Source organism: Notolepis coatsorum (assembly GCF_963971535.1).
Source record: "Notolepis coatsorum genome assembly, chromosome: 11".
NCBI classification, from domain to species: Eukaryota; Metazoa; Chordata; class Actinopteri; order Aulopiformes; family Paralepididae; genus Notolepis; species Notolepis coatsorum.
In genome coordinates, this window is record NC_140175.1 from 63,767,987 (window position 1) to 63,791,942 (window position 23,956).

At 41.2% G+C, this 23,956-nt stretch overlaps 1 protein-coding gene across 1 annotated transcript; it reads left to right on the forward strand.

Moving 5' to 3' along the window:
* Positions 1 to 293: 293 nt before the first annotated feature.
* noc4l (nucleolar complex associated 4 homolog) lies at positions 294 to 22,167 on the forward strand (the record flags this gene model as incomplete). Its single annotated transcript, XM_084324037.1, has 15 exons — positions 294 to 446; positions 618 to 738; positions 1,282 to 1,388; positions 1,879 to 1,986; positions 3,721 to 3,870; positions 6,168 to 6,270; positions 6,497 to 6,531; positions 7,154 to 7,204; positions 9,170 to 9,281; positions 9,600 to 9,660; positions 12,778 to 12,888; positions 13,709 to 13,872; positions 16,822 to 16,904; positions 19,531 to 19,644; positions 21,331 to 22,167. 15 exons carry the CDS (start codon positions 294 to 296, stop codon positions 21,445 to 21,447), a joined length of 1,590 nt encoding a protein of 529 aa, XP_084180163.1. The 3' UTR covers positions 21,448 to 22,167.
* Positions 22,168 to 23,956: the final 1,789 nt, after the last annotated feature.

The window sequence follows — 23,956 nt, forward strand, 5'->3', positions numbered from 1 at the left end:
GACTATCTGTATGTCATGTATGTCATATATGTCCTGATGAATTGAAAATGGGGGACCCTGATGTAAACAAGACGAAAGTCTTTCTCTGGTCTGCATCCCCTTAACAATTGTGTGTATTGAGCTGTACTGTATTGTACCCATTCTGCAATCTGTTAATAAAGTTTTCAATCAATCAATCAATCAATCTCATTTTGACAGTGGCTGTCGACCGTTAGGGGGCGATATAACATTTTGCCGGTGTTCTTTTCGGCAGAACACCGGAAGAACTGCACGGTGTGTGTGGTCAAAAAAACATGGCGCCGACCAAGAAGCGCAACGTGAGTTCAGAACCCCCATCAGAATTAACAGCTAAAAGACCTAAAACTGACCTTAACAGCAAAGTAGAAGAGATTCTCGACAGCCGGAAAAATGCCAACGAGGTTTTTGACATTCTGGAGTGTCTTCAGGTATGTAATGATTGTTGGCTAACGTTTCAGCTTCCAAGTCAACGCAAGGCAGTAAAAGTTATTATCAACATAGGTGTAATGTTTCTTTCTGATCATAGCTTTGCACGATACAATTCACGTGACATTGTGGATTGTTGTCAGTGATGTTTTCATATTCATCTAAATTTACAGTCGGACAAAGAGAAGGACGCTATCGGTGCTATCAATGCGTGCACCAGACTGTTCTGCACCTTACTGGAGAGAAAACACTTTTACATAGGAGAGCTTCCCAAAGAAGAGGATATGTTGAGTGGTGAGTGTCCTCGTCCATATGATACATTCTGATATCATCTTTGTTGGTTGACACTTGTCCAGTGTTTCTTGTAATATAGATGTATTTATGGTAGTGAGGTGACCCACCACCACACAGTGGCAGGCACACGCACCACAATATGTCCCTCATTGGTACAATAAAACAAAACAAATGTTTGTCTTGCATATGAAATGGGTATAACAGTGTTAATTGTATTCTCACCTTTTCATTTTTGGTGTGAAATACCCTCATAACGTCTTCTCAGTCAAGGCTACATCTGGCAGCAAGAATATGCCTTCAGACCATTTATTTGACCTGTATCATGGCTATTTTACTGATGCAGTGTATCATACAGGTTACCACAGGTTCTTATTTGTGGTGTTGGCTGCCCGGGGTGCGTTTGATACACATAGTCAGCACTGCAGTGGAAAACGATATACATAACCCACAGGAAGCACCGTTAACTGTTATCGTGTCAGTTTTGGGAGACCTGTGTTTCAACCTATGTATGAAACACTACAACTCGTGTGTGCTTGTTTACAGGAGACCGTAGTGCTGAGCAGAAGTATTCAATTTTTATGCGTCATCGTTACAACAGCTGTGTGGAGATCATGCTGGAGAACCTCAGTCATGAAGTCCACCAGGTCAAGGTGGGTTGACTGAAGTCTAAGCCCAGAGGACTTGGGGTCAATGGTATCCGTTGGTACTGGGCACAGGCCTAAAAATATACAATGAATAACATTTTCATTAAAAAATTTGACATGACTGAATTATTATTAAAGTTATTAGCTGACTAAAGACGTTGTGTTTATGAAATGTTGGACTTGGAAGTACGTTACTATGTCAGGGGTTTGTCTGGTTTTATGATGCTGTGTTCAGTAAGGGTGTAATCCTCAGGCTTTACTATGATGCTGTGTTCAGTAAGGGTGTAAACCTCAGGCTTTACTATGATGCTGTGTTCAGTAAGGGTGTAAACCTCAGACTCAAACAATTTCAATATTTTATATCAAATCATGTTACAATTTCGTAACATTTACAACAACGTATTAACATATTACAACAACGTATTAAGAGATTGTGATTATTGCCTTTTTGAATGGAAGTATTGATCCTAATCATTGTTCCACCCCTACGGTACAGGAGAGTGCCCTGTGTGCCTTGATGAAGTTTGCTGCAACGGAGGGAAGGTTCCCCCTCCAGGACCTGGACTGGAGTGAACATTACAGCTTCCCCAGAGAGCTGCTCCAGGTAGGATCCTTTACCAGGGATATTACTTGTGAATATCATTCAGACATTTTCAAACTTGACACCATAAACATTCTAAATGGGCCCCAAGTGTATTTTCCCATTGAAGTGCTAATATTTAAGCAATAATACACAAGAACCAGTGGTATGTCATGAATATTGCCATGGCTGTGATGCGCCTGGGCATTGAACTGCCCCAACTCCCGAGAACTGTCCGAGGTGCTGATTACTTTTTTCGACTTTCGCTTGCATTAGACCCCTATATATCTATCCACTCGTTTATAGTTAACGGGTACGTTAAATCTAACCTAATGTTTTCCGCGGAGTAGGTCATGTTGACAGTTTCCGTTTGATGAATGGCAGTTGAAACTTTCTACAACATTCTAAAGCCAGCGCAGTGGTGCATGGTGATTTAACCGTGAGTGTATCATGAATATACTCACGGTTTAGAAGGCTCTCGACCAATCACAATGCGTGGTCGGACCTACCTGTTGTATAAAATAATATAATGCTCATAATGCTAATATAATAGCCGATAGGAAATACACTTAGGCCCAAGCTGTTCCCTAGCAACACAAACCCCTTGAAAAGGGTCTATATACAATACCATTTATTGTCCCTAAAAGATATTCCGTTTGCAAGGTCTACACAGAATACACTTCACAATTATACACAACAGTGAGCAACATTCACAAGTTGACAACATTCACATGTATCTCTGTCTGTGGATACTCATGGACAGGCCAGCACAGGAAACATTAGGCCTCATTCTATCATTATCTATCTGTGGGTTGAAAGTTGATGACGTTATGTAGGGACTCATTATTATCAGGATTTAAGGGGAAATGAGATTGTAAATGTATATCTAAAAAGGTCTCTGTCCATTTCTGTGTAGTCTGCTTGGAGACTCATTATTAGAGCCATATGAAATCCGTTTTATTTTTTTCCAAATTCCATTTAATTTTTTTTCCAAATTCCATTTTTTCCGTTTTAATATTTCAGAATTCTGTATTTTGCTTTGTACGCTCATTTTACCATCAGAAATAGTGTCTAATAAGTGGGAATGAATAAATGTCCACAATTTAATAAGATATAACAGTCCATTTAATAGGGCTGTCTTAAATACTTCGAAGCTTCATTCGATGGGCATGGGATTCGAATATGAAAATAAAATTCGATTATTAAAAAAATATATAAAAATTATATATATTTTAGCCAAATCAACTCTGCCTCTCTTTGTTAACTACAACAAGCAGTGCGGTTTGTTATTTAAGATGAGGTCAGACTCGGCACTGGCAGATTTGTGTTCATTGTGCTGCTTTTATAAAGCCTCAAATGACGGCTTACAATATTTCATGAAAGCAAAGTGTTTTGTTTGTCTAAGATTTAAAAAGGTTTAAACTTTACAGCACTGACAAAGTTGAACAAAGTGCTGTACAAGTCCCACAACAAAACAAAAAAAAAAAAAAATAATTGTTTTCCATTTTTATTGCTCAATTCTGCGATTCCGTCCGTGATTCCGTGATCGCGGATTCCATATGGCTCTACCCATTATACATGGAACATAACAGTGAATGAAACAATGGTCAAAAGTTAACGGTATATAAGCAGACCCAGAGCTCCCCGTAATTTTTCAAAGGTGGCACCACAGCCCCACAGATTTTGGAAGTTACTCTGACCGGTAGCAGGCAGGTTTGAGCTGGCTCTAGTAACAGTGATGTTCTCCCTCCTGGCCAGGCTGTGGTGGAGAAGCTGCTCTCTCATACGGGGGACAACTCCCTGCTGCTCTCACGCTTCCAGGAGTTCCTGGAGATGGAGGACGTTCGCTACTATGTCATGAGCTCCATCCGCGAGAATGTTGGCAAGGTCATGGAGAAAAGCAAAGGGGTAAGAGAGGAGAGCTCCACCAGGGCACTGGGTCTCTGCTTATGGAGCCTACACACTACACAACTTTAAGATTCACACAACACAACTTTCTGTCTTATACATGACTGATCAGGGGGTTACACCTTACAAGATCTTTCACCAGACGAGTCTGTCTGGGCTACAAACTCCTTTTTGTCACGAAAACACACGTGAGAAGTGACCCAGGTTTTGGTCATGGAGGTATTTGTTTTGGTCAGAGGAATACACTGGAGAAAGCACAAGGCAAGGTTTTAGTGGTTTCTCTTTTTCTCTGAGAGAATGAGCTGTCATTCTTTCCTTGTCCGGGTTTCTTCCCATGGGCTGTATAGTAGACTATTTCCACCAGTTCAAAGTCAATGTAATCTCTCTCTCGTCTTGATGACTCGTCGATCTGCGACTATCATGTAGTCTGAACGTGGCTTTAGTCACTCATCTACATGATCTGCTCCCCATTGAAAGAATAGCACTTGTTTTTCATACGTGTATATAATGTAAATATCTGTAAATGACAGCAGACATCTACTCTGACACCCAGGCTTTTTGATTAACACTGACAGGGCTGGGGAGCAGACATAAACAGAGCAGGCAGGGTGCTAGAGATGGGGGAGTAGCAGCCACCAAGGCCATCGGCCGCATCAACAAAGATAGCTGGTTGGCTAGGGAGGGGAGTTAATATCAACAGAGAAGCCGTTGCTATGGGGAAGAGATGACGGGATGGCCACTGTTGCTAGGGGAAAGACGTGATAGCTGTGAGAGCTCTTCCGGGTTTAGTCAGACTAGGAAACGAAGCTGAGACGTATAGACGTGGACAGAGAGCACTAGCTAGAGGGTGGTGGGAGGGGCCTCCCCCCTCTCCTAGGCCTTGAGGTAGCGAGCTTCGGCTAACTGGGAAGGCTTTTGGTTAACTACTAGGCCTCAACCACCATCGGACTAATAGCAGAAGAGACGGTAGAGATAATGAATTCAATAGACCTTCAAAGACCCCCCGTTTTCTAAGCAGATATATACTCTGAACTATTTTTTGCCGAACCACTGCTGCCTGGGCGGCGGCTATACTTCCCACAAGCAAGTTGTCCTTCCGCGTTCCTGTTTTGCGCTCTGATTGGCCATGCACGTTTCTGGTCATGTGACATGTGCGCCCAATCGCATGACGAGCAGTGTCTTAGCCAATTTCCGCGTCGAACAGCCTGCAAACGACCTAACGCCTAGTTTATCACTGGTTAAGCTTAGGCGACTCTTTCGCAGTTGGTTAAGGTTAGAGTTTGGAATCAGGGCTGGCGTTCTATCGCCATGCTCTAAAACAAACTAACCTTAACCAACTTCGAAAGGGCGCCTAAGCTTAATCGTCCAAAGAACTTGCCGTCACACGATTGGGCGCACATGTCACATGACCAGAAACGTCAGTGGCCAATCAGATCGCGCAAAAGGACAACTTGCTTGTGGGAAGTATAGACACGCCTGGGCGCAGTGATTTCATCACCTCAAAATCCCTGTTTTTTGAAAAACGGAGCGGCTGTTCCCTAAGCCTAATGCATGCACAGAGAAGAAAATGGTATGTATCTGCTTGTCTAACTCCAGGGTAGATGCCAAATAAGTAAATTTCCCAAAAAGTTGGCCTGTTCCTTTTAAGGCTGTCCCCGAAGCCTGTTTTTGGGATTCGAACTTCGTCAGGGTTTTTCGAACGAACGTTCGAACCTTTGTTTATAAAAAAAGAAAAAATTTATAATTTTTTTTTTTTTTTTATTTTTTTTTTTCAAACTAAATCCTCAATTTGAATAAAGTGATTAATCTGATTCAATTAGTATTTATTTTTTTATTAAATCAACTTTCCAGACCCAGCCCCAGCCCAGGGAGAAGCCCCAGCCCAACTAAATCAATTAAATCAACTTTCTTTAATGAATATAACTCATCAGTTTCTTTTAATACTATAATATTAGTGTAGCCTAATCTTTATCTGCAACTGTGAAGAAAAACCCCATTGGTTTAAACAGAATTAATAGAAAAAAATATTTAAAAAAAAAAGTTTTTTTTTTAATTAAAAATTAAGAATTCGAATTTTGATTTAGAATTCGAATGCCAACGTAACGAACGAGGGTTCGAACGTTTGGACTCAGCCCTAGTTCCTTTTTTTAAGTATTGAAAAAAAGGAATTGGGTACTGACACCGAATTCCAGGAACTGGTACCGGTATCGGTTCAAATGTGAACGGTACCCAACCCTAGTTTTGAGTGTGTCATGTGTTGACTGTGTTTGATGTGATGGTGCCTCATCTCTCACCAGGCTGTGTTGCCCGTCTACCAGAACAACGTGTTCAATCTGCTGTCCAACATCAACATGCCCAGCCAGGAGACGGAGCTCGCCAACTTCCTAGTCAAACAGGAAGGTTAGACTAAATTCTAAAATCTAATTTCTAAATTATTTTGTTTAGTTTGAAAAAGGATAATTTGAGCACACTGGTATTTTTGCTACTTTGTTTTATGTGGGAAAAAATATTTTTTCTGGGTTATAATAACTAGAATAAATAATGAGATACATTTAATAGATCAAATAAAAAAGTTAAAATGTTTGGATCTTTAAAAGAAATCATGTCTCCTTCTATACTTTTCAAGCTAAACATGAGGACTGGAAAGTGGCTAAACTAAAAGTAAGTAGAACATTAATATCAGGCTTCTTGCATGGAACACAGCATTCACCCGTACATGCACGGACCTATTTTTATCAACCCACCCACAATATCAGTTATGCCCACCGCAAATAAATTCCCCCATACCAGAGGTTCTCAAACTTTTTTACATCACGACCCCATTTAATTTAGGATTTTTTTTGGCGACCCCACACTTAGTATCACGTAATTTCAATGTGGAATTAAGTTTCAACGTGGAATTAAGGAATATCAAAATAAAAGCACACGTTGTTGATCATGCATATTTATTCGAAAATGTAATTACAGCACTATGGTATCAATACACATTTATAAAACGAGGCATATTTAGCCAAAATATGTTGCCAGAACATAAAAAAATTATATATATATATATATATATATATATATATAGATTTATTTTTTACTTGCCAAGGCGCAATCCCACTTTGGGTCGCGACCCATAGTTTGAGAACCGCTGCCCCATACCGATACTATACAATAACACATTGAAAATTATTCTTGGTTTACATGAAAACAATCCTCACCTGCCCCGACTCGCTCACTTCACAACAGTGACATGTATTGATATTGATAACTGTGTTCCTGTTCTCTCTCATGTCAGGAACACAAGCGTGCCTTTGAGAGGATGTGGCTCGGCTTTCTCAAGTACAAGGTGTGGTAAAGAATCCATTGCAAAGCTGCTTATTTAGTGTGTAGAATAGGGCTGGGTTATACCGAGGCGTATAGGAAGTGTGAGGCAACGTTAAAATAGAACTGGTATACATTTAAATTAACGTTCTTTGATATTTCACAAATCATTATGTGAGAAATATGACTTAATATTTACTTCTAAATACTACTACGTATCATTAACCTCTTAAGCCCTAGCCATATTTTCAGAAGATGTGCCTAAAAATACATGCAAGTAAATGGTTCCACTTCTACAAGGTACATTTGCATGTTCTTGGTATCTATGGACCTCAGGGAATGTATTCCCAGTGTCATAAATATTGTGTCTTGTTTACTCTGTTACTAGGCTTGAGTAAATTGTAATGAACCAAAGAACTCATTACCAGACGTAAAAAATTGCCACTGAGCTCATTCAGCACCTTCTTGAGATCAAATGTACAAAAAACCTAATGAAATGAATAAAAGGGCAGATGATTTACAGGGGTTTTTGTAGATACAGTACTGAATTTTGCCATCCGGACACATGTAATTTGAAATATGAATATAGAATATCGGGCGCCAGGGTGGCGCACCACGTAACGCACTGTAGTGCAATGCGGCCATCCCGGGTTCGACTCCCGGACCCGGTGACTTTTGCCACATGTCTTCCCCCATATCTCCTCCCGTTCTTCCTCTCTGCCGGACTTGTCCAATAATCTACAAAAAAAAACATAATAAAAAAAAAACGAATATAGAATATCAGGCATATAAATTACCTTATTATGGCCAACTCGCACATCTATGGATCGGGCCAAACCTCCTCTTTCCAATGGCAGAGTTCAATCTGGATTTAGTACCACCAGGCGCCCCTGACAGGGCAGCAAAAACCGTGAATGAAATCTACTGTAAGTACAGTTACTTTTTTGTAATGTAAATTGCCCTGCCATTTTTTATCTGATTGAGCGGCAGTTTCTTTCCAGATATAAAGGTAAAGCAACTAATTATGTTATTATTTTATGGCAATAATATTCAGGTTTGTTCGACCCGTGACATATGATCCTGAAAATTACGTTGAAAAATAATTTCATGTCAAACGGCTCTGGTGTGAGCTGGGTAGATTTTTTTTTTTTTCTTTTTTTCTTTAATATTTCTAGCGTTTTTCCAGCTTTTTCATGGTCAGACATGACCGACAGAGGAGGAGAGGGAGAACGGGAGAAAAAGTGGGGAGGACATGCGACAAATTATCCCCAGAGAGCGGGAGGCGAACCTGGGACGGCCGCGTGGGTGTGCGAGGCACTATGCGGTGCGCCACGAGGGCGCCCCAGTGTAGTGTAGTTTTTCGAATTGTTTTTAGAAATTCGAAAGCCCTCATTGATCTAAAGCAAAAAGATGAGTAAACTTATAGTAAATATCTAAGCAAAGAACAAAGGGCAGATCAGCCCTGTAAATGATCTGCCCTTTGTTCATTTGCTTAGATATTTACTATAAGTTTACTCATCTTTTTGCTTTTGATCAATGATAGCAAAATGTTTCGTTAAAGATGGAAAAAAAACTAGGTGAGGATAATTTATATTCTCCTTTGGTTCATTACAATTTACTCAAGCATAGTAACAGACACAATATATCTGACACTGGGAATACATTCCCTGAGGTCCATAGATGTCCCTAGATACCAAGAACATGCAAATGGACCTTGTAGTTGTGGAGCAATTCTTAATTTACTTGGGTATGTACTTTTAGGCAAATTTTCTGAAAATATGACTAGGGCTTAACAGTTAATTTAGACAACTAAGTTCTGTATCACAATTCACTAAATATGTATATCGCAATGCAATAACACTGAAACGATAAATATCAGTGTATTGCCCAGCTCTATTATACTACGATATACAGTATATTAGGATATGTCGAATACGCCCCTGCACCTTGACTTGTTTATCTCTCATGCTTGTTTTATCATCTGCTGTAGTTGCCGGGCAACATGTACAAGAAGATCCTGGTGATCCTCCATGATTCCATCCTCCCAAACATGAGCAAGCCTACTCTGATGATTGACTTCCTGACCGCAGCCTATGAAGTTGGTAGGTTGGTTGGTCGGCACCGTAGACACCATAGACACCGTAGTCCTGTTCCTCACCGCACAACCTGTTTTGAGTTAGTCTTCTTCTACAATGTGTGTAGGGGCGATCAACTGTCTTCATGACTACACTGTATTGATAGAATATTGGCACACAAAATATCACGATATATTGCTGTATAATGTCGTCGTCGTCTCGTCCCCCCCACCCCAATTAATAGACCCTTTTCACAGCAGCCATTTTGACATGTCATAGCAGGGTAAAACATTCTATTCTAGAGGTGGAGGTTCTAACGTTGATACTCGTTGTGTTTCTCTGTAGGAGGAGCCATCAGTCTGTTGGCGCTCAATGGCCTCTTTGTCCTCATCCACCAGCACAACCTGTAAGTACCTCATCAGCTCAGATATACTAGCTGGCACCATGGTCCTCGATGTGAGTCATTGAGGAGGTCCCAGGAAAATGGGGAATAGTTTAATTTCACAATTTCATTCGCTAGAAGTTAGTCCAATTAAACTGGCATTCTGTTGCTAGGGAAGTGTATATCCTGTCAACTATTGCATTAGCAAAAATGTTAACATTAAATAAATGTGGGTCATTTTTAGAATGCTATTATTGTCACTTTGAAACCGTCTATATAAGAGTAACTATTCTGAACTTAGGTTTCACTCTCCAATGTTATCTCCCCACCTGGGCCCTCATTTATCAATAATGCGTAGAAAGTGTTCTATTTTCGTACCTACGCACGGAATTTAGAATGTCTCTACGCACAGAAAAATTGGGATTTATCAACCGTGCGTGCACAGGTCATACGCACACTCCATGTTGATAATACCATTGTTCTTACTGTCTATGCTTGTATATGGAAACACCCCCATGGGATGTGAAATAATGGACTAAGCCGAGCGAACTATGAGAAACTTCACAGAGCGAGATTGATCGCGGAGGTCTAGCTGAGGAGGGAGCGTGTAGACTATCTTTGGTGCCAAGGATGTTGACTGACCCAGTCCTGCTACAGAACCAGCACATTGACAGAAATAAATGACAAGCTGACCCGACATTAAGCACTGTAATGACTGAAATGAACGAGACGCTGAAGCACACTGTATGTGCAACCCAATGGAGAATACAAACTCGTAACCACTATTTTTCGCTTGCGTTCTCCATATACCATACATATACTGCAAATAAAATGCCTTTTTTCATTGAGGTTTTTTCAAGTTAGATTAAGACCTTGCAAGGGTAGACTTGGGGTAAAGCCAGGGTAAAACTGCTGTCTGATCCTCTTGACTGAATTGCTGCTTTCAGCAGGCCAACTCTGCGCTCTACAATACCTATTGTGTGCGCCTGTGGTTTTGGTCAGAATCATTATTGCTTCAGTGGATAATCCCGATCTGCATTTAAGTGATGTTTTAATTACAGATACCCCACTAATAACATTACAATTTAATTAAATACAATTAGGCCTGAATGAGACTCCGGCCACCAGCAACGACATTATCAGCCAAAATGCGTATCGCAGATTATCTGTACATTGACAGAGTGGAATCCCGTTCACATAACTGGATTTGTTTATTGATGGAGCTTTGAAAGCTACATGGGTACAGTCTATTGCTCCGATGATGTTGGGTAACCTGGCGTAAAATCCTCTCTTGGTCTCGGCCTGCTGTTATTATTGATATATGGGTATTGTATGTAGTTGGGGGTTGGGGAAATTACGACATCCAACACTGTTTTGTTCCACGCTCTAATTTGGGTCCCAAATTGCAGTACAAATCAAGGAGAATGTGTCTCGGTGGGGCGGCTATGTGGCGTAGTGGGCAAGGCGCTCGCCACGAATGACGGAGACGCTGGGCTTGCCTGTTCGAGCCCAGCGCTCCACATTGCTTTCAGTTTAGCTGGTCGTTCATACTAATACACATTGGCCGTATTAGGGGGTGGGAAACTGATGGGTGGGGATCGGGCGTTGTGGACAGCGACTCCTGCAGGTCGGTTGGTGCGCCTGCGCAGTAGAATCAGGAAGTGTCGGGGGCGCGTGTAACTGTTCCGCAACAGTAAGTGACTTCCGGGGTAGGCCTGATTGGCCCCGACAGGCACGTGACGCGGCAAACTCAGGACGCGCAACGAGGCTGCTGAGAGCTGTCGCGCGGAAATAGGCTGTCTATTGCCATTCTCTAACACAAACTCTAACCTTAACCAGCTCCTTAACAGCGCCTAAACTTAACCGTTCTAACCTTAACCAACTCCGAAACAATGCCTAACCTTAACCTTAACCATGCCTAACCTTAACCATAGAAAGAATATTGCCATTCTCTAACACAAACTCTAACCTTAACCAGCTCCTTAACAGCGCCTAAACTTAACCGTTCTAACCTTAACCAACTCCGAAACAATGCCTAACCTTAACCTTAACCATGCCTAACCTTAACCGGCGAAAGAATACAAGTTAAAAAGAAAAAAAGCGTTAAAAAAAAGAAATTCGATGGGATTCGAACTCGTCAACAACGGACCGCAGGATCGCAGGACCGCTGCTCTGCGAGGTGAGCTGAAGCGCCGAATGAAAGTCATAGCGGATTTGGACGGTTACATCATTCCGCAAGCTCTGCCGCTCCGCTCCGCGGAGCGTGCCGCGCGGCAGAGAAAGTTGCGCGTCACGTGCCTGTCGGGGCCAATCAGGCCTACCCCGGAAGTCACTTACTGTTGCGGATAAGCTATAAGCGTCGGGGGCAGCGTGAGCCTCCCACGCGTTACTCCTCGCCACTGAGAGATCGAGCTGCGCAGGTGAAAAGATGCGACTGCTGTTACCTCAAGTACCGGAGGGGACTTGTGCTATGTATGATTTAGTCCACATTGCAGCCGGCTTGTGGGAGGCAAGAAACAGCGTTCGTGACAGCGGAGGGTTGAATTTGATGATACGAAATTGGGATGGGAGAAAATATAGAAAATGGGAGAAAAAGTGGATAAAAAAAAAGAGAATGTGTCTCGGTAGCGGTATGTTCTCTCTGCATATAGACTGCCCTATATCTCTGTAAACATCTGAGCGCACACTGCGAGAAGTATTCCTATAATAACGCTATGAACCAGGCTGAATTCATTCGGAAATACCTATTCCAAATGCTATTTATAGGGTTGGACAATAATTACACTAATGTCGCTATTTTACAATTAACTATAATGAATTACCGGTCATACAGTACACGTTAGTGTTGAAACTAATGCATGAAAGTCTGTCTCATGGTGCAGTGTTATTATTCTACCGCTGGGCGCCATGTATGCACGGTCTGAGCTGTGTGTAGATATACGCACAATCTCAAGCATACGTTCAAATTGATAAGTCCCACACTTTGCTTAGAAATTATCGTACGCACGGTTTACGCACATATGTGTGTACGCACCATTGATAAGTGAGGGCCCTGCAGTGCAGCCAGTTTTCAAGGAACAAAGGATGTTTTCCTATCGCACTGCAACCCAACCTGTGTGTGTGATATTTGTGTGTCCGTAGAGACTACCCTGATTTCTACAAGAAGTTGTACAATTTGCTGGAGCCTTCTGTCTTCCATGTCAAGTACAGAGCACGCTTCTTCCATCTAGCCAACCTCTTCCTCTCCTCCAGGTAACACATTACATTCCCACCAGCTACCATGTTATTGTTGCTGTTGTCGTATTATGTGTCCCACACAGTTGCCATTGTATCAACAACAGAATTAACTGCTGGGACCCTACATTTTTTACTTTAAAAAAAAGATATGGATGCAAGCGAGGTGTACTCGGACTACACATTATTCAGCTCACTTCAAATATGTAAATAAAGTACTAATCGATCCACAGGAAAAAAGGTACATAATGTACCTTATGTTACAGCCATAAGTAATAGATTATGTATTGTATCGGAAATGTAACGTGTACATATTACATCTAAGTAGTAAGTAGATATATTACATATTCAAAATATTTAAACTTTTTAAATTTTCAGAAAACGTCCTCTGCTGGGGATCGAACCCTAACTTTATGTCTTAACCATAACTGTTAAGCGAATGTTAAAACTAAACTTAAGTGTAACTATAAGCATAGCTAGATAGTGATGAGAGCACTTGCTCCGGACTGCAATGATTGCTGGTTCAACTCCTGGTTGCAGCATTTGTTTTGGACTTTTGCTGATGCAATACGTACAAATATTTTACTTATGGCTATAACATAACATACATTATGTACCTTTTTTCCTGTGGTCGATTAGTATGTTTTCTGATGAGACTGTTGCAATATTAGAATGAGTCTCCTCAGTCTACTATTCTCACTATTCATGACCCACAGGGCAGGTTTACAAGTAGACTCATGCCACCAGTGCGGGTGTATCATCTTTCTCTGAGTGCCATTCTAGTTTTTAAGTTAATAATGATCGTCAAATGTGTGTGTGTTTGTGCCTGTGTCTCCAGTCACTTACCAGTGTACCTAGTGGCAGCGTTTGCCAAACGCCTGGCCCGTCTGGCCCTCACAGCGCCCCCTGCTGTTTTGCTCATGGTACTGCCCTTCATCTACAACCTGATCCGGCGTCACCCATCCTGTAGAACACTCATCCACAGACCCAGCGCTGCAGACGGTGAGTCAAACTGACCATGAGCCAGGGATGGCTTTGAGAGGATTTCTCCCCCAGCATTGCAAGGTGGTATAGACCGCTGTTCTGTTTATAAAACCACAATGACGTTTTGGCTATGGAGGTGTCCAGGGAGCATCTAACGACTCCCAAATATGTGTCCAGGGAGCCCAAACAACTCCTGCTTCCGCGTTCGAGTTTTGCGCTCTGATTGGCCACTGACCTACGGTATTACGCCCCCCTTATCTACGCCAGTTCTGCACGCCCAGCTCTGCAGCCTGCTCGCTAGTCCTGCCTCTACTAACAGCCTGCATTATCCAATTCATATCAATCGAAATAACGTATTGTTTTCATCTCTCTATATTAACGGCTCGCTAGTTCTGCCTCTACTAACAGCCTGCATTATCCAATTCATATCAATCGAAATAACGTATTGTTTTCATCTCTCTATATTAACCCTTTATTCGCCAATGACGTGTTCCCACGTCATTCTCCGCCATGCGTAATCTGTCAATGACGCCGTAAGGCATCTTTGAGATCAATATTTCAAAAATCTGTGATGGCAATCATATTTTACCCAAGGAGACTTGGGATCTCCTGTTGATCTCCTCTCAACTCTCCAACGGTTCAAGAGCGCCATCTGGTGGCGGATCGCCCAAACAGGAAGTGACGCGCCGGAAGTGGTGCTCATCCATATTCGGTCCAGGCACTTGCTATCGTTAGCGGGACTCTAGCTCGACACACTGGACAGCGATCAGTTGCCAATAACTCGATAAACAACATGATTTGGACATATATACTATTATACAACCTGGAAATGGATCGCATATATCAACATCCCATAATCGCGCACTTTCTGGTCCACGCTGACCACCCAACGGTCAGAGGAAGATGCGGTAAGTTTCAGCGTGTTTGCTTATTATGATCCATATAAACTGCTGTGATCTATGTATCGCCCATACTACATAAATTATTTAACGTCGACCACGCACTTATAAACCCCCCCCCCCCCCCCCCCCCCCTCCGGTCACCAGCAGATGATGAGGCAAGCCGTTTAGGACCTTGTGCAATTGAAAGTTTTATTATGACGTCAATCGGTATCAAACTACATTTGATGATCTAATATGTATTTAGGGCTATAAATCACGTTCTGCAGAAAACGATAAAAACATATTTATACTTTAGACCGTATTTTAGTATGAATATGTGAATGAAAAAGTAGAACTTTGCTACATCCTAAACGATAGATACTTGACGTTGAATGGGCCATAGTAATGTCAATTTAGCAATACAATTTAAAAAGTTATAGCCCTGCAAAGAAGGGGAACATCTCCATAGACTTATAGTGGTAGCAGAGAGGGGATTAAGATCGGAATAATCCCTGGCAGATAAAGGGTTAACGTGATTCCATCAACACAACATAAATGTTCAAAACATGACAAGACAGTTTGCATCACTTCCCACGGTTCTCGGCACTTATTCTACCGGTAGTGCGGTAGTTGTTGCCACGGTATTGGGTCTTTGGGTGAATACTTCATTGGCGGGGAAGAAGAACACTGATAGCGGGGTGTGGAGCCCCAGAGGCTCCTTAGGGCTCGCGGGGCGGTGGTCTGGGGCTCGCGGGGCGGTGGTCTGGGGCTCGCGGGACGGTCCACACCCCGCTATCAGTGTTCTTCTCCCCCGCCAATGAAGTATTCACCCAAAGACCCAATACCGACGTGGCAACAACCGCACTACCGGTAGAATAAGTGCAGAGAACCGTGGGAAGTGATGCAAACGGTCTTGTCGTGTTTTGAACATTTATGTTGTGTTGATGGAATCACGTTAATATAGAGAGGATTGATATGAATTGGGTAATGCAGGCTGTTAGTAGAGGCAGAACTAGCGAGCCGTTAATATAGAGAGATACGTTATTTCGATTGATATGAATTGGATAATGCAGGCTGTTAGTAGAGGCAGAACTAGCGAGCCGTTAATATAGAGAGATGAAAACAATACGTTATTTCGATTGATATGAATTGGATAATGCAGGCTGTTAGTAGAGGCAGGACTAGCGAGCAGGCTGCAGAGTTGGGCGTGCAGAACTGGCGTAGATAAGGGGGGCGTAATACCGTAGGTCAGTGGCCAATCGGAGCGCAAAACTCGAACGCGGAAGCAGGAGTTGTTTGGGCTTCGAATAGACGCGTCCAGGGACAGTCTGGATGACATGTGACATCTTATTACTGTGCGGTCGGTTATAGTCAAGTGTTGTAATCCATATTGTCCCTGTAGTTTTTCCAGCGGAGTTCAATAATAGTCCAGGTATGAAAGGGCATTAAACACCAGAGATCCTGACCAGCTCTAATGTTCACTACAGCAGAGCCATTAAGGTTCAAGTTTGTTTATTAATTGTCACAATAAAATACACGTACTTTACGGTGAAATGCTTGGTTCTGTATGAGCCCCTGAGAGTGTGCTTCATACAGTAAATAAAACTAAGTAAAGAGGAATATATACAATACAATCTAAAGTACAACTTAGGTACAATCTAAGTACAGTGAGTAAAAATGAGTAAACAGTGAGGTACAATGTAAGGTGCAAATGAGGTATGAATGTAGTGCAAATCTCTTTAATAATACCGGTATATCAATATAATGTAGTGTTAAAGTGTCTAAAGTGAGTTTTAAGGTGAGTGTTTGTTTACAAGAGTGTGCATGTGGATGTGTGTGCAATGAGTGTAGATGATGGGTTGACTAGACACTAGATCCTGACCAGCTCTAATGCTCACTGCATCAGTGCTAATTTTTCATTTTTAACAGCTTGGATTCGGAAGCAGGGTTGTGATTTTGACTGTAATCCGATTTCACAGTGGATTGTTGAGCCAAAACATCAAACAACATATTTCTGTCCGCAAGTGCTTATGAAGCTCTCTGTACACATGGTATGTAGTCATTAAATGTGTGTTTCTAACAACAGTGCCATGTGATGACCCCTATCTGATGGATGAGGAGGACCCCGCCTCGTGCCACGCCTTAGAAAGCAGCCTCTGGGAACTCAAGGTGACGTATGATGACGTTCAGAAGACCAGTCACTGTATTATCTGACATCACACTGACCAATTCAGACAAAAATCTCTTCAATTGGATGACAAATGAAGGTGTGTTTTTCTATATGCTTGAGTTGGCTGTGGCTCTGTTGGCTGCTACCAGTCCAATGGGGCAGATGGACAAAGAATGTCGCCAAAAACACACAAAAAATGCCATTGTGAGTAATTTCAGAGTTAAAAAGAAAAAATACTTATTTGGCTGCTACTAAAGTTGTTTAAGGTATTTTGTAATGGGTTTTTGCTTTATTAGATACAGCAGGGGTCGGCAACCTGCGGCTCTTTAGCCAATCAGCTGCGGCCCCCTGGCCAATTTTTTTTGAGATCGATGTCATACTGTGACACTGAAATGAGAAAATATTTCATCAACTAAAATATTTAGTCAACGAAAATATTTCATCAACTAAAATATACAGTACGTCACACCCCGCGCCTCTCCCAGTGGCGTCATTTCAGTAAAAGCCAAGGTATGGCGAGGGGGGGGGGGGGGGGGGGGTGAACATGGATTTTTTTTTTGTCAAATCAGTTGTGCAATAGTCACTTTTGGTGAGTTGTTTCTATACAATTCACTTATATGACATTTAGGTATGACACAGGACTACACAAGCATTTAGTATAGAAATGTGTCAACAGACTAAAGCAGGGAACCACAATATTTTGCATACAAATTATGTAGAATGTAATATCATAACGGTCTATTTTTCTTGCAATTGAGCCAATTTTCCTTAGGTACGGTTTTGAGGTGTGTGTTCGACAGAATGTAGTATCAAAAACACATTCACAAAAAGTATGGGTTACTGAATGCTGAACTGCACTGTTATAATCACTAAGCCATTGTAAGACCTTACCTGTGTCCCTGTATCACTTGTCTCGGCTGCCCTTTGATTAAAAAACGTCTATGTCCATTTTCCTTTTTTTGGGGCATATTTCAGTTAGTCGCCTATAGTAAAAGTCACCTAGTAAAAGTGAGATAATTGACTATATCAAAACATGCTAGGGCTGTACCGAATAGTTCAAAGCTTCGTTCATAATGTTGACATTCGAATTCTAAATCAACATACATTTTTATTTTTTTTATTTTAATTTGCCAAGGTATGGCGAGTGCCATACCTTGCTATACCAAAACGACGCCCCTGGCCTCTCCCTGCCCAGGGTTTTATTTCAAAGTAAGTCTACAGATGCCAGTGTTTTTTCTCCTTTTCTGTGTTTTATTTCAAAGTAGGTCTACACATGGTAGTCTTTTTTCAAAGTGGACTACTTTTTATTTTATAAATGTTCCACAAATAAGGGAAGGACTCAAATATACCTGAATAGTTCAGGGTTTTATTTCAAAGTCGGTCTACAGACACCAGTGTTTTGTCTCCTCTTCTGTGTTTTATTTAAAAATAGGTCTACACAGCCAGTATTTTTTCTCCTCTTCATAAGAGTTTGAGGTTTTCCTTTGTTATAACAGGTAAAAACGGCAATAAAAAGTCAGTTTCTTTTTGTTGCTTTATAATTCCATTAATGCAACAAACTGTGTGCTATACGTATACAGTATAATAGATAGCTAATTACTTTGGGTATGCAATTGTCAGGCGTTTTATGCTAAATGTGGGGTATGCTTGGGGATATATAAAACGTTATACACTGTTATCTTCATTTTAAGGGTAAATAGGTTGTGCGGCTCCCTGAGCATTTTATTTTGTGGGAGGGGGGGAAAGTGGATCTTTTGATAGTAAAGGTTGCTGACCCCTGAGATACAGTGGTGTGACAGGAAACATGTGGGAAAGAGTAGAAAATATAATATAGGTCAAACGCAGGATGTTGTAATTACATTTTAGATTAGATTCAACTTTATTGTCAGTACACAGGGTACATGTAAGACAAGATATATACAGTATTGATGTACAGTATAAATGGAGTGAGTAGCTATAACATTATAGACAGTAGTATAAATATGAATAGCCAGTGGTTTAAATTATGATTAGATATGAAATGGATAATAAAAGCTAGGGTATGAACTGTGAGTATGAACACTATAGACAGTGGGAATAAATCTATACACTATAGAAGATATAACCAGTATAGACAGTCCAGTCGTATAAATAGACAGTGTTATAAATAAACAGTGTTATAAATATGCGTCTTAGCCAAATGAGCCTCCAGGACACCCTTATTTAGCTGTTGTTGAGGTCATTGTTGAATAGAGGCTTTGCACGGAATGTTTAGAATGCCTATTTTTCTTCCATGGTGCGGGAGGCAATGGTTGCTATTTGTTGAGATATATATATATATATATATAAACAAATGTGATAAATTGGTGTTTTATTACTGAATCTTGTAAACAAGTTGCAGTGGAACAGTAATATGCTTTGTCTAGTGTTCTACCTACTCTACCACTGCACAAAAGTTAGAAATGTTCTTTCAAAAGTGAATACCAATGGTTACAGGCAGCCATGTTTGAGGAAATAGAACTTACGTAACTGCAAAGCCTCTATTGGTGAGATTATATTTGGAGCTGATCAGTATGATGCCAGATGACAACAATTTTTTTTATATCGAGACTAACTGGAATTATCATGTTTTTCTTTCTCCCTCAGACCCTACAGAAGCATTATCACCCAGATGTAGCCAAGGTTGCCATGGCGATCAACTCTCCTTTATCTGTAGAGGAAGATGACCTCAGTGGGTTGCTGGAGCTGACAAACCATGAGGTGAGGGGACACTGCTTTGCACTAGTGTTGGAAATTTTTTAGTTACCACCAGTAAGTTGCACTTGAATGGTTGACCAAGTCGCAAATACAAGTGATGAAATCAGGCTAGGTCCATGATACTAGTTTACGAGTTGTGACATATCACCAGTGTTGGGCAAGTTACTTTAAAAAAGTAACTAGTTACAGTTACTAGTTACTTCTTCCAAAAAGTAACTAAATTACTTACTCAGTTACAAATTATAAAAGTAACTAGTTACTTCAGAAAGTAAATATTGCGTTACTTTAATTTTTTTTTACATAAACAACATACACAAATCTAAACTATTTTAATGTTGCTGTGGGACAAAGTGAGACTAGCCTCCAATCAAATGCCATGTAGGCTATGTAGATATTATAATTACTATGTTTATATAGTGGATCATACAAATACAAACAGAATAGATGTTTTGGAACTTTTGATATGTATTGCCCCTCAACAGGCCACAACTGGGCAACATTAAATTATGCTTGTTAAGCACTATACCAAAAATAAATAACAAATATATACTGATTGATTGAACATTTTAATTAACAGATTTCAGAATGGGTACAATACAGTACGGCTCAATATACACAATTGTTAAGGGGATGCAGACCAGAGAAAGAGTTTCGTCTTGTTTACATCAGGGTCCCCCATTTTCAATTCATGACATTTATGACGAAAGTCTTTCTCTGGTCTGCATCCCCTTAACAATTGTATGTATTGAGCTGTACTGTACTGTACCCATTCTGCAATCTGTTAATAAACTTTTCAATCAATCAATCAATGACATACACAACATACAGATATAAGAATCTAATCGAATCATCTAAACTAATCTAATCATTACATTTAAGACATGCATGACATACAGAGATATATATATCTCTGAGCAGCTGAAGCCTGTGCTATTAAACCAGGAAGTGCAGCACTGTTGATAAGGCTGTCAGCACTGCAGTAGAGCCACTCAGTGCCCTGCGCTGCAAAGAGTGAACACAAAACGCTCATGGACCCGCGGTCTCATGTTGACATTGTGTTGTTCGTTGGATTCGTTTTTGAGCTCAAAACGTACACTACACGGACCGCGGTCTCATGCTGACTGATCAGTGATTGCTTGTCTTGTCGCGCTGTGTGTCAGACTCTGGATGCTTTAGACACCCGCCCACCTCCACCTCTGATTGGCTTACCATGACATTGTATTCAACCTCAGCCAATCGTCAGCATGTATGCTTGGCTCGCGCACTGTCCACTAAACAAGGAAGAACATATTATTGCCTCTCGGCGCAGAGATATGTCTGATGAAAGAAACGGGTTCATTCATAGTAACGCGCCGCATTTTTTTGTAGTAACGGTAACGACGTTATTAAGATTGGAAGAGTAATCCGTTAGATTACTCGTTACTGAAAAAACGAACGCCGTTAGTAACGAAGTTACTTATAGTGCCGTTATTCCCATCACTCCATATCACTGACCTTTTTGTGGTGTAAAAAATACTGCTTTATTTTGTAGACAGAATAACATGAGACATCGGAAATATGACAGTGACATGATTTTCTAAAAGTTGATAAAGTCAGCTTTGTATCAAGAACAAAACATTTGAGTCATCAAGCATTAATTTGCATCCCTGTTTTTGATGGAAGTGTTCCTGACATTGTCCTTGTCCCTAGCTGATGGAGCGAGACCTGAAGAAGACTCAGACCAAGGTTCCTCTGGAGTTTGAGCCTGCCTCCCAGCTGCTCCAGGGTGGGGGAGGGGTGCTGGCCCAGCACTTCTGTCTGGCGTAGAACCTACCTGCTAAACAACCAGGACTCGATCCATAATAGCCTGGAGTCGATGACTACACAGTTGGGCCAGATAACTGGAGTGGATGACTACACAGTTGGGCCAGATAACTGGAGTGGATGACTACACAGTTGGGCCAGATAACTGGAGTGGATGACTACACAGTTGGGCCAGATAACTTGTGAAAATTTAATTTGGATATTAGATAATGGGATGTCAGTGAATAATTAATCTCACTGGCCACAACCCTGTCTCTCATTAAAGATGCCCTCCTTAAAAATGCTCTATATTGAATAACAAGTTGGGGAGGGGAAACCTTACAGGATCATACTTTTTAGACAGTCATTGTTGCTCAGTCACTCACTCAGTTAGCCACTCTGCCCCTAGTGGTGGTTCATAGATGTGGCACTTTTACTCATGCCCAGTGTGTTTGGCCTCATTCTTGGCATATATGACACCTGTTTAATTATGTGGCACCTGTGTAATCCTGCTTCCTGGAATACTCATCATCATCATGCAGGACCAGTTTACTCTGTAGTGTTTACAGCCTTGTGGCTTGACCAGTGTACCTACATAACTAATTTTATTGTATATATATAGCCCATTGAGACATATGCTCTCTGCATTCATGTGTTCTATGCCTCATATGTTTTCTCATTCCCTCAGTTTTTTTGCCCATAGTTTGTGACAAGCTCTGTTGTCATTAAAACCTTGGAAACGGTTGTGATGCTTTGTCCATTTTTCCCACCATAGATTAATTTGATTATAGTAGATATTATTGAATTATGATATGATTATAATCTAATCGAACATTGGGGAACATTTTCAATTTATAAATAAGGAACAAAGAACATACTGTGTTGGACCATTGATGTCTTTGGGTTGTGTCCACACAGCGAACCATATAACTAATGGTTACCCTTGGTTTCTGAATCATTCTCAACTAACATGATATTAACCAACAAAAATGGGCAGAAAACGATAATTCGTGGTTAACTTTTAGAGGCAGTGTACTTTAACAATGCCTTTAACTTGTGTGATGTGGTTCGGGACTTTTAAGCTTATCTTTACAATTTAGTTGAGGGGATATGTTTCCGTAAATCGGCCTAAAAGCACCAAATTTGGTCCAGATGTAGCCCAGGGCTATAATGATTTAGCCAATATGGCCACCGCCCGAAAGATTTTTAACCAAATAAGCTACAAATCGTCACCTTAAAATAATGGCATAATTTCTTTTGCCCAACTCATCTCCATGATGCTGGCCACCTCTGGTACAATCGCCTACATCCTTAATTGAAAGGATTATGCTGTTCCTACCCCGGAAGTATATTGCCTATGTCAGGAGTGTGACGGGAGCATGTCTATGTTCCCCGCTCGAGATAAAAAGGGTTCTATGTTCCCCGGGTCCTATGTTCCACTCCCGTTGCGGCTCCCGAAAAAGTGCCAAGAGTTGTGTGAGGGCCGACCATGTCAGCTTGCTTCATTTCTCTGTCATTACGGTAGTGTTCTCAAACGTACACTTCACGACTAAAAAAGGGGCCTATGTTCCCCGCTATTTCATCATGCACCTGATGCGCTCTGGTGATATTATAAATTATTATTTTAATTTTTAATATTAATAATTATATTACAATAAAAGACGGCTCCGTCTTTTAATACACACATATATTGTACAGTAACGTCAAATAAACGTGCAGTCCCCGCTGAAATAAAGGTTCTGCACGAACGTACCGGCAGTGATCTACAGCAGTGGTAAAATACACAAAAGATAGCCACTTATACTAGATAATTCATCTGTATTGCAACGGAGTCACGGATCTGGTCGGGGCAGGTAGCATTATGTTGGGACAATTTTATGAAATAAACAAATGTGAATTAAATAATTTTAAATGAAGTTTAGCCTATTAAATTGTTTTAGAAGCTTATAGCCTTTTTCGTGCTTATTTGAGAAGGGTCCGGCTGCACAGCCGGAGAGCAACGCTCTCTGGGCCAAGATAGCCACTTATACTATTTTGAGAAGATGATTCATCTGTATCGCAAGTTCGCAACGTAGTCACGGATCTGGTCGGGGCAGGTAGCATTATGTCGGGGAAAAATTAAATTAAATAAACATGTGAATTAAAGAATTTAAAGGGGACATGCGTTGCTATTCCTAGCACTATTTGGGCAACTTTACACAATTCCTGTGAGTATTGAAGACATCTGTAAGGTTTTTAAAAAAAAAATGCATTGTTTTATATTTCGAATCAAGTACTCAAAACCATCATTTTTCAGCCTCAAGATTTCAGGCTGTTATGGCCTGGCTCCGCCCATAAGCACTTTGAGTGACAGTCAGTCCACACAGTCTGCGACTGGTAGACAGAGAGAGGGGGGGGAGTGGGAGAGAGAGAGAAGACAGGCCGTTATTGATAAGGCTCCCTCCCTCCCTCTTCCTTTATTTTTTTCTCTCCCTCTCGGGTGTGCCGCACGGCAGCTTGTGGGGGGGCCCTCCCTTTCTCCCTCTCTTTTCCT